The sequence below is a fragment of the Scomber scombrus genome, chromosome 21 (assembly GCF_963691925.1).
Source record: "Scomber scombrus chromosome 21, fScoSco1.1, whole genome shotgun sequence".
In the NCBI taxonomy this organism is placed as follows: domain Eukaryota; kingdom Metazoa; phylum Chordata; class Actinopteri; order Scombriformes; family Scombridae; genus Scomber; species Scomber scombrus.
The window spans coordinates 15269217-15281665 of NC_084990.1; the positions used below are offsets into that span (position 1 = coordinate 15269217).

General features: G+C 40.7%; 1 protein-coding gene across 3 annotated transcripts in view; it reads right to left on the reverse strand.

Moving 5' to 3' along the window:
- Positions 1–12449, reverse strand: part of vti1a (vesicle transport through interaction with t-SNAREs 1A) — a 118121-nt gene that overhangs the window by 28217 nt on the left and 77455 nt on the right. For 2 of the 3 annotated variants that reach the window (XR_009927627.1, XM_062442338.1), the window contains exon 7: positions 9112–9173. Coding sequence is in view for 2 of the 3 variants with exons in the window: in XM_062442338.1 (XP_062298322.1) it covers positions 9112–9173 (62 nt within the window). In the remaining variant the exon portion in view is untranslated. Of the gene's footprint in view, positions 1–9100; positions 9174–12449 lie in introns of all 3 variants that reach the window. The other variant, XM_062442339.1, reaches the window with a different exon arrangement.

Consider the following 12449-nt stretch of genomic DNA (forward strand, 5'->3'; position numbering starts at 1 on the left):
GGCAACAGCAATAACAGCAAAAAACATACTTAACCATCTATCTTGATGCAAACACAACATAGAAAACTGACTTATTTTGTTAAGACTATCACTGTTTGCAAAAGCGACTTAGATATCTTTGACTTGGAAATCACTATTATACGTAGTAGTGATTTTTAATCTTAGGCCCAATTGAACATGCTTTTCTGTTGAGTTGTCAAATAATTTTAATGAATGTAATTCAAGATTACATGGGGCTAATGTTATGCCACTGTATGTTTTGAGGCAACAAAATGGATCATACAACGATGGTGAGAGAAGGAATTAAATGAGAGAGTGTAGGGAAGTGATATATAGTGCAAGTTTTTGGCAGGAGTGACTTTACCCTCCAAACAATGGAGCAACTTATCATGGCAAAGGGATCCCATGTCTGGGCATGGACATGGGATTCATGCCCAGACATGGGCGCATGATGGAATACTGCCTGACATGAACATGTAGGTGTAGAGTCTATTGCAGATATATAGGTAACAAAATAGCCTTTTTTTCTACTTGACACAAATACTGGCATCCAGCAATGCAGTGGCATTCCACATTCTTCCAAGCAGCTGTTGCATAGTATGCCCAGAAGTCTGCACAATGGCTTGCTGGGAGGGAACAACAGTCAGGGAAGAGACAATGTGATAGGTTCTAATTGCTTCAAAATGTCCTGAAGAAGGCCCCCTATTATCTATTTAAATCGGCTAATAATGGGAGGCTAGGAGGAGGAGGACTAGGAGGTGGAGGAGGAAGAGAAGGGGGGCGACCTAGGCAGACGGAGAAAGCTATCCTCTGCGCTGCTGTCGCCTCATTATTTTCCGTCTTGACGGACGCCTGCGCTCAACCCCTGGATGAATGGCCCTGTGCTGAATAAGTTATCGCCAGACACACAAAGGGAAGAGTGCGCTCCACAAACAACACAGCAGTACTGCAAAGCATGAATCTCTTTTTCCTCTCCTTCTCAGTCTTTTCTCCCCAACCAACCCACCCACCCTTCCCCCTGCTCCCTGTAGACGAAAGGCAGGCCCTGCCACAGACTGAGATCTCACCTGTAATTTCTACAGAAGCTCACAGTAGGTGGGAGAAAAACGTAACAGATATAATAAAATTAAAGGGAGGAGGGATACAGGCAAATATGTTTGCTCAAAAGATATGTACCTCCATACCTCCATTTTGTTTCATCTATCCTTTTTGTTTGTGTAGTATCTCAGTGAAGACAGGGACCTCCTTCGGACGGCATCTGAAGATGTTGATGTGAAGATGAAGAGTAGATGTTTTTTTTTGTTCTTCTTAAGACAAGGCCCACAGCATGATCAGTGAAAATGGTTTGGTTTCATCTGATGTTTATTTTGTTCCCTTTACTGTTGTTTGGACTGCTGGGGCATGGCATATCAAATCAAGATCACCTCTATACAATGCTCCCATGAGGGGGTCTGTAAGAGGGTTCCCTATGGCTATTAAACGACAGCTAGGGAATAATGGCAACAGGAAACCGTCCATTCCTATACTGCCATGGCTACTGTTAGCTCTATGGCCGCCAACACCTCTCCCTTACTGTCACTCAAAAGTAGCAGTGGAACTTTTGGACAGGAGAGCCTCTTTCCCCTCTGACGGGGAAATCAGAGGGTGCCGTGGCCCGACAGGCGCTCGACGGCAGATCAAACAGGGCGGGTACCCTTGGAGTGACACCTGGAGCCACTTCAAGGGATGAGAGCGCCACTGATCTCCAGTCATCTCGTCAGAACGACAGTCTGTCAGGGTTAAAGGAGGGGAAAAAAGGAGCTCTATCAACTAGGATGGTATGAGCGAGGTCGAATGAAGCATCACCTCAATGTTGTGGTTGGCTGACCCTTGAGCATTTGGAGAAGTGACGGTGTTAAAACTGCTTTTTGTTGGAATGCTCCAAGTTCAGCATTGATGTTCAGTTCAAGGAAAGACTAAGTGATAGCTAAGAGTGCTGGTAAAGCAGTTTCACTCTAAATATGAGTGACCAGCTTTGATTTCTTTATCAACTTTAAATGAATTAGACAGCATTTACTATTTACCATCTATAAAGCCAACTGTCCGACTCAAACACTGACATTATTTTACATGAATTTGTTACTATAAAATCTTAAGAATTTCTTCACCACTATATGTCCTGACCTATAAAAAAAACAGTAGCCTGCAATGGTCTGGATAATAGAGAGAGGAAGATATGTAGGGAGAAAAAGGGGGCTTTGGCAGCCAGTTAAGCGAGTCAATCCTCAACAGACAAATGCATCCCTTATATAAAACAACAACACGTCTTTGCCCTTGTCAACAACCCCTTCCTCTACAGCCCAAGCTTGTGTGTGTGTATCTTTTCTTTTCTGCAAAAAACGTCCCATCAGCACTCTCTAATGGGCGAGGTGGAGGACGAGAGAAAAAGACAGAGATAAAGCAGAAGGGAGAGTGAGAGAGAGAGAGAGAGAGGTGGCAGTGGTGCTTGTTTGGCTCGGGAGCAGTGAGTAATGAGGCTGAGGCGCACCCTGTCATTCTCCCAGCAGCAGCCTGTAGCCACAGACACATGCACACACACATAGACACACAAGAACATTAAAGTATCCACTATCTCCAAACATGGTTAAAAAAAAGTGCAGATTTTCAACACACTTATCTGACATTCAAAACCAAAAAGAAAAATAGCTTGATAAAAATAAATTAGTAGATTAATACCAAAAGTACTATATCATTATCTTCTCTTATAAAAGAGCACTATTAATATAAGACAACCCACTGTTATATAATTCATAAGAGATACATCTTCAAACTCCAATACTCAACATGGTGTAAAATCTCTGGTGTAAGATCTCTCTATCTCTGGATGATTCTGAATGATGAAGATGCAATATCATTTCTAAAGAGGATGAGTTGTAAGATAATGGAGGTAAAGTAAAAGCACAGAAATACTTCATCATTTCCACATCCCCGGATAAAGACAATAGCACATGCAGCAGATGTGCAAGCTGTACATACAGTACAACACTGGGTGTCTGCATTTGCGGTCAATATGCTTGTAGAGGCATATAGTCTGCATGGTCAGGAATTTGAGTGGTTGTCTGCAAGGATGTCCACGTGGGAATGAACAGCTGATGAAATTTACATTACATGGACCGTTGCAGTTATATGGATACAGAAAGCATAAATCTGCCTTCAGAAACCTGTTTGCTTTCCTTACTAAAGGAAATGAGCCACAAAGGCCAGCAAGATCGTCTTGCCTGTCAGCCAACAGTAAGAACCATCACTGTTAACACCAAATACCTTCCCACAATAGGCTGACATGCTATCCTTAATCCACTGAAAATACTCATAAAGTGAGCATGCATGCATGCACACAACAGCTGCGCTCATCTTGATATGTACAAAGTTTAGCTTGGGGTTGAGGTGGGGGAAGATACGATTCATGCTTTGGCACTTTGCTCCTTTGCCAAAAAAAAACAGACTGGACATAAAAAGCACAGAATGCTTCCCTGGAGGGGGCAGAAAAGGCCAGGGATACGACTGACCCAAAGGGATGCAGCAATATGGGGGCGGGGAGTGGGGGGTTGAGTGGGGTGGTAATGATGCCAGGCTGAACAAATTGCAAAGCAAAGGGAATGTGTTTAAATGTAGTACATGGAATTATCGTGGCAGTAACATGGAGAGGAGATCAGAGAGAGTGGGATCCACTGGGAGTGATCTGCCACTCTTGGGACAGAAAACACGAAGCTCCGCTATGGCTACTGTGATGAGTTCACCTGCGATACAAAGTAAAATAGAATATAAAATAGGGCAAACATGTTTTATACAATGTCATAGTATACTCTAATATTCTAGTGGAATATGGAAAATATGGAAATATATGAGCATGTATGATAGTAAATGTATGCTGCGTGTGATGGTAGTTACATAGGTAGTGCTAGAGAGCCTGCCACTGTTTCTCTGTTCTAGCAGGCTGACACTTCTGACCCCTCTACCCCCCTGTTCCCTCCACACTGTAATGAAGTTTCTCCTCTGCTATTCTCACGCTACAAACAGAACAACTCAAATAAATAAGTGGTGGGGGAAAAAAACTGAAAAAAGGAAAAGAAAAAAAAACAACCATCTGATCTGTTATCTGGCCCATCTTTCAGCTTCAATTAAAGAAATCAAATCTTTTTGTTCAACTTCATAACAAGACTTCAAGAGGGACCCAAGACTCCGATCCCACCAAGGCTCAGTGGTAGATCTGAATTCCATTAATTATGTGACCTACATATCCCAGTAGTTAATATTCCAGACATACGGGATAGAGAGAGTGAGTATATATTCCCCAATAATACAGGAGAGAGGAAAAACTTGTAGATCTTAGGGAATCAAAAGTTCGAAGAAGATGCTTTTCTGGGTCCGTGCACTTATGTCTCTTGGCTCTTGACATTGTTTGCTGGTGTGTTGGTTTATTGGGCCAAGCAAAAAAAAACCTCCCAGTTTTCTATGAATAAGGTACACAGCAAACTTGTGTTTCCTATAGACAAGGACGAGTTGTACATTCTTGTTCTGCCGACTAGTCACATAAATAGCTAAAATGTTATTTTCAGTTACAGTAGTATAACATGAATCAGTGGGTTGTTCTTAGCGATCTCTAATATATTTGTACTGAACCTGCCCCGTGTAACTACTGTGTAAAATCAGAGAAATTAACTTGGCCACATATTAACACAGTTTGGCAAAACATGTGTCAAGAAAGGAAGTTGGTGTCTTGGTAACACTGCGCCTGCATCAGTTTGTGAGGTACTGCATCATCCTCACCCCAGCTCATGGGCTAATCTCTTAATCAGTGTCCAGAGTGTGAGTCCTCTTCTGAAGGCTGAGGCTCTGTCCATCTTGCCTGCCCGTCGCTACTGCCAGTCCCAGCCATGAATATGGAGCTGTTCTGTGGCTGGGAGCTTGCTTATGTTTTCTGTCTGATATCTAGGCCCCATTCCCATTTCAAAGGGAGGTCCACCCGGGGCCTTGACTTTTTGATCTGCCTGGCGACTGAGTCGACCACCTGCATGTGGGATCAGCTGCCAGCGAGAGCAGACAACCCCTCTGCTTCAAAATATACACACCCCCGCTTCGTCCTCCCTGCTTTATTGCCCTTCACTGTGCCCCCTCCTTCCATGAAGCTGCCAGGAACCCCAGTGGTCCTAACTGGGTCTGGAGCAGCATCCCATTCCCAACTGGTCTGACTGTGGTGTGTGAGCTGCTTGAGATGTTCAGTATATCAGCAGGAAGGTTCATACTACAGTCATAGAGCCACTTTTTTTTTTTTTTTTTTATAAAAAAAGCCATAGTGTCATTGTGCTGTGGAGACAACACAGGTAATCATAAAGAGCCACACTGTGAGCTGTAACATTTCGAAATGCATTTTCCCCCAAGTATTAAAAACAGTTTGTTTTGAAGAAAATGTTCTAAACAAAGTCATGTATAAATCCTTTGACATCAAACAGTTCAGTTCATCTAAAATTTCTGAACCTGATCAAGTCTCAAGGGGAAAAGACTCAGGTCTGCAATGTCACAGTGTGGATTCAATCCATGCTCAGGTTTGTCGGTTGAGGTGTCTTTTATTTTACAGAACTGCTAAAAGCGTTGAATGATAAAAGAAATCAGTGGTCTTATTTGAGAGTTTCTGTAAATTCAATCCCAAACAAAAGTGGAGCAGTCTTAGAAAGTGTTGTTTGATGGTATCACAGGTTAAACCTGAGCTCTCTTGTAGAAATGCAACTAAATTTGTGAAATTCTAAGACCGTTATCCTTTCCTGATATCAGACGGTCAATTGTCAATCCATCAATTCAACTTGGTGAAGTAGGCATATTCAAAGGTCTGGACCCAGGCAGCTGTTGTCCAGCACTACCCTTCTCATGTGATTAACGTGCTGTTTATATTTGATATCATATTTCAAAGTATCATTTTATCCTATAATACAGACATTTACACTAAAAACCTTCTTTGAATGTGGAATGTTACCAGTTAAAGCTGGTAAATTACTTGCAAAGCAACAATGTTATCAAATATTTTCTTTGTGGTACAAAGGGACTGGTTAGTGGTGGTGCTAAAACAGCTCTAAATATATGATAATAGATGATTTGATGATCATAGATATTAATTTAATATTAGTATTGCCTTTATGCCTCACTGGGATCACTGTGCCTGTCATGCCATAATTAAAACCCACAGGACTTCACATGATTGAATTAAAAATTAACTAAGAGTGGATGCCCTGGGTGCCCACCACTAGACCACTGACATCCACTTGTAAATGAATAGAGCTGACATAAGACTGAGGCTACATTTGTGAGAGTAGTTATCAACCCAAGACCCAGCCAATCAACAGCACCTATAAACAGCTTTTACACTAATTATCCTCTTTGGCAGTGATGAGTTTCACAGTTAGAAAATTGTAAAGATTAATTTTCAAACAAAGCAACAGCTATTTGAGATGTGTCTGTCTCTGAATGTTTCGTACAATAAGTGATATTCACAGAGCCTTTAAGTTAATTGGCTTTTCTTGAACCCTGACAGCTAGCTTAATGAGTGTCTAATCGTTTCTCAGCTGGGGTGACATTCACTAGACCATACAGACGCTTAAGAAAGAGGTGGGAGTTTAAAATAAACTACACCAACACTGAAAAAGGATATATTAGGATATATCCCTCCAAACACACATAAACACTAAATCTATTTGTTCAAAATAAACTTTAATTTGCCAATGTACTAATGTATCTGCTCACTACCATAGATCATGGCAAACAATGCAACACCTATTTGTGTTATTCATGTAAGACAATTGTTCAAAGGTCTCGGCTTGGACAATAATAAAATATATATGTTTTCATATTCAGCTAATTACTGCATTCCAACCAAAGGAACCCCAAAACATAATGAAATAAAAGATGGAATATTCATCAACCCATGCTTGAATGAGTATCTGCATCCACTTCAGTTTTGTGTCACAAGTGTCAAGGTTATAATACATAGCAGGAAAGGTTCCCTTTTTATTAAAGTCCTTATACTGCTGGCGGTGGACTTAAAGCAATAACACTACTTCTATAGCTGTTTCAAACAAGTGAAGAATGACAAAGCACCCCCTCCCCCCCTCCCAAACCCCCCAACAGTGTAAAGAGACAACAATTGCTTTGACATCGCACACAAATATACTATTAATCAAAAGGCAGAAAACCGGCGAAGCAAATAATGAAATGAATGGGGAAATGAGGAAGAAATGCCTAAAAGGGGGTGGAGGTGGGGGTGTTGAGATATCACTGAACCATTCTGAACTTACTTTTTGCTCTCAGTTCTCTATCTCTGGTTATAAATGACTTTAGATTTGACGCTTCCAGCCCACAACCTTACAACAAAACCCATTTTCTTTTATTCAAACAGTGAAGAAACTGGAAGAAAAAAATACTTTTTGTTAGGGAAAAGCAGGGGGTGTATGTTGTGCTGCTCCCATCAAGCAGAAAGGCGGGTGGTAGTCGAAGAGGCTCGCAGCCGGGTCCCACTTTGGAAAGCCCTCATAAATCCTGATTTGAGCAGGGGGCTAACCAGAGGAGGTAAGGCACGTCAAAAGGGGGACTGGAGAGTGGGGGGTGTGGGTGGCAGCTTGCCTCCTAAAATGCTACGTCTGATTAAGTCTTCCCATTAGGTGACAGCTGAACTTTAACATTAATATGATAATATTGAAATAAGTGTGTGTTATTTACTTCAGCACCAGAGGGGGTGGAGGGAGGACGAGAGGGAAGGAGGAGGGAATGATGAATGATTTCTGGACAGCTTGGGGTGACATGCCAGGCGAGTTGACCCCCCCCTCAAACCTCCTCCTCTTCCCATAATCAAACTTGACAAAATGGAGACATATGCAGAAATATTGGTTACAGTCGGCGTCACAGCCCTCCTCAGGCCTTCCCTCTCTAGTAAGTGCCGGCCGCCATGTGAGCCGCCCTCCAAATTGTCTACGGGCACTGAAGCATCTATTTCAATTGGCACTTCCTTCCTGGCCCCAGGATTTTACATTTAGTCAGTGTCATTTACATATTACTCTTAATCAAAATCCACAGTGGGCGACAGGGAGAAAAAAAAAACAAGAAAGAAGAGCGAGAAACAAAACCATGGCGTCACGGTTCAGGGGTAGGCACACAGGCACTTTATGAAATGGAGATGTGACAAGATATTACGGTGTGTGTGTGTGTGTGTGTGTGTGTGTGTGTGTGTGTGTGTGTGTGTGTGTGTGTGTGTGTGTGTGTGTGTGTGTGTGTGTGTGTATCTGGGGGCATCTATGTGTGTTTTAGGAGGCGGGTGCATAAGATAATGCAAGGAGTATTGAAATATTTGCGTTTGAATTTTGTGTTTGTGCGATTGGTGGCGGCTTCCTTGTGCATGAACTAGCGAGCTAGAGAAACAAAGGACTACAAGTTGGACATGGGTTGTAAGTACATTTTGTGAAAAACAAAGGCAAAGAGAAGAAAAGAATAGAGACATGTGCAGTGTGTACTTGTTTTTTTTCTCCAGCCTTTTTCTGCAGCATGCTATGCTGGGATACTCTCCTCTTAAGACTACCCAGGCATTTAACCTTTGCATTCAATAGAAGAGGCATTCATACCATTTGTTTGTTTAGTCAGTTAGCTCAGACCTAAGTGTTACATTAAAGGAACATACAAATAAAAATTTGAAATAAACAAATTCACCAAGAAAATATGACTTTCAAAAATGTTGATTAAAGAACTGTAATCACAGCTTTACCTTGTCCAATACATTCAATTAAAGTGGACAAAATCAACTGGTCAAAGTTCACATCGGATATTTTTTTGAAGTAAAAGAGTCACTACAGGCTATTTTATTTATATTGATAAGTTTTGTATTCATGCATCCATTCATTAATTCATCCATCTATTAATTTGTTTTTTTTAATTCATATCTACAGTCCTTGAGACAAGAGAGGAAAATTTGAATAATCTCGATTTTGATTTGACGATAACATATTAAATGGTGATGACTTGGAGCACTCTCACAGCACAGGTATGGTATGATACATACAGAGAGGTGCAGAAACAGGGTCCCTACCTGCCTCTTACCTTCTCAGCATGCCGGTAAGGATGCGAGAACTCTTCCCCAGATTGGCATCTGTTTCTCTCAGCTGGAAGGACAAAAAAAGTGAAAGACAAGTTAAAGTTAGACCACCTCATTATGCGTTTAAAAGACAGAAAAAGATGGAAAAGTAATATCTTGTTAAACTCTTACCTAACCTAATCATATTATGCAGGTTTATGAACTGAGCATTAGAGAGGGGGCAGGAAATTGTAAGTATTAACTTCCTCCTGTTCCTTTTTGGTTTGTTTACTGAGAGTGTGGTGCTTATGTTAAATTCTATTGGTTATTATTGTTTGTTTCTTGTTTACATTCCTGTTTGTTTTCATAAATGTTTCAAAATCAAACCAATGAAATAAAATAAAATTAACTAAGAAAATTAGAAATTAACACACAACATCTTATGAAAGATGGTTGATGGATCAATTGCGAGGTGACCTACAACTACATACACACACGCACACACAGACACACAGACACACACACACAAACAAACCAAAAACATTTAATTGATGGAAAATGAAAAGGAACCATTATTACACATTGTATGTTATGTAGTATGTTAAACCCACTACATAACATTCTTTTATTTATTTTTTAGATCTCCTTTAAAAAGCTGCTGAATGTAACAAAAAATAAATGATTAAAGTTAGATTCTAAAGTATATAAACAAAAGCCATCATGAGCTGTGTTTTATGATACACAGACAATGTCTATAACTTTAAGTTAAGTCAAGCAATATTCCACTTAGAAGGATAGGCCATTCTAATGGCTTTCATCTTGCTGCGGAGCAAACATTATAACAATGATGGAAAAAGAGCCCTTTAATTTTGACGTAGATAGTAATCGTAAGGAGTCCTTGAAGCAGTACATATATAATGATCATGGCTATTAATGCTAATTGTCTCGGATATTTTCCTTTTTCTTATGCGATTTTCACTCTTTTCTTTTTCTCTGTCTTTTTCCCCCCCCACAGGGGTCGTAGAAATGTTGTCATTCCATTTTCTTGTCAGGTATGGGGACTTTCACAGGGGGAGAAACTGGCAGAGATGTTGCCAACAAGGTCTGAGCGTGACAGTGTAAAAATGCTGACACTGCACTGAGTTGAGCTGCCACTAACGTCTACCTGTAGTTGCAGGATGACGGGGGAATGTGGGCATGAGTCTTTGCAGACAGTTTCTCTCTAGAGTCAACAGGGAGCCATTCATATTCATCCCTCTATGAGTTAATAACTGCTTTTCCAATAAAGTCACTCTCACTCAGTATGTTTTTATCAGTGTATTATATTTCATTCTTTTCTAATTTAATTGTTCACTTTCACACCTTTTTTCTACAATGGTTGCAGCATCATTCTTTTCCCAGGTTAATCTGGCTCATTTAGAAGTAATCTGTCTGACCATCTCTTCTCAACCCCCCTTTACTGCTATTTTCTTCTTCTTCCTGCTTCCTTCCTACTCTCTGATAGTCTGGACTGGTGCGATGCAGGTTGCCAAAGCCAAGGATACATGTGGTGCAGGGTAAGAGGTGGGGGCCTGGGGTTTAGGCCTTCTGGCAAAGACAACAAGTACTGCAGTTGCCTGATGTCTGCCTCTGACCACAGATCTGTCCCCTTGACAGTTCACACTTTCTCCCAAAATACATCTCTCTCTGAATCATTCCTTCTCTCTCTCTCTCTCTCTCTCTCTCTCTCTCTCTCTCTCTCTCTCTCTAGCCTTCTACCAAGTCTCATGTTTTCCTCCATAACTTGAAAAGGGGACCAAGCGACATTTTAATGGAGATGAGTGTCTATTACTTAAAGATAATATTTACTGAGGTTCCCTATATCAAAAGGAAAGGAGGTGGGGATATCTACCTTTTGTTTTAAATGCACAGCTGCAACACAGAGAAATCTCCAAAGTCAACCTGGGTAATTTTGCAGGATTAAAATGTATTCATATTTTCTAATGACTATTATTACATAATAAATCTCATTTAAGTGTAAAATTCAGAGACTTTGTGATTCATACAGCTTCAGTCTATCAAGAGCATAAGAGGGCATTCAGGCAAGAGTCATTTTTGAGTTTTGAGGATGAAAAGCACAAAATGAAAATATTATTCTTCTTGCATATTTAAGTTTGTTACGGTAAGCATGGGAGGAATTTAAATTACTAAATTGTATGACACTCAAAATAATTAATTCCGTCAATTAATATTGTTAAGTTATTGTAGCAATAGAGACAGAAGTTATAGCTTGTTGTGGATAGTCTGCTTGGATAAGGACAACACAAACTAAGCAGTAAGCTGGTGTTAAGTTGTACTTACATTACTTTAAATTATATATATTGCTTACTTTGTGGCAACAGATGAATGCTCACAAAATGCAAAAAAAAAAAAGAGGGAAGAGTGCATCGGATCGATAGAGAAGAGAGTGGACAAATTAAGTAGTCAGCGCATGTTTAGTCATTTAAGGGCAATAATTATTCATTTGGGGGAGGAAATCCATAATTTGTGCACACAAATTGCTTATTTGGTTCCTTGAATTAGTCAATCTTAATAATATTGTGCACATTAATTATTAATTCAAGGATATAGATTACAAATTTCAGGGAACAGGTTCCCCCCTTGCTACCTGAAGGGCTCTGCATGAGCGAGACTGGAGAATGATAAAAATCACTTTCTTCAATCCACTCAGGGGTTCAGAGTTGGAAGCGCTCTGCTTTGACCCAGCGTTGTAACCCACCATTGACTTCTATTTGTACCATAAAAGCAAAACAAAAGGCCACACCTCCTGCTGAGCATAGGGGTTTGTATGTATTGGTGTGTGTTTGTATGTGTGCATATGTGTGTGTTTGTGTGTATGTCTGTTCATCTTTTGGAATTTATGTTTTAACTATACTCCCTTCACTTTCCATCTCTTTAATGCAAAAGAGCTTTTACACAACCTCTCAACCCTTTGTCTTTATATCTGTTTCTTCGTAGTTTACTTTTGCCCCACAAACTGCCTTTAAAGCCGTCTACGTGTATGTGTATGTGTGTGTGTGTGTGTGTGTGTGTGTGTGTGTGTGTGTGCGTGTGTGGTGGGAGGGGTTCAGCAAAGAAGACTCATGGGAAGAAGGGAGAGAGAGAGAGAAAGCAAAAGGAAGAGAGAGCAGGTACTCTCAGTAGACACTGTGGACCGTTTTGAAAGGAGATGTTTGATTTCCTTTGAAATCGCCTGTGCAAGGCCCACTGCCATGTTGTGATCTTTAAGCATTCGGCGTTGAGGGGGCCGTCAGAGCTGGGCCCCCTTGCTGTGTTTGGTCTTTTCTGTCTCTGCCTACCTGTCTGTTTGGCTGGCTGGATGTAA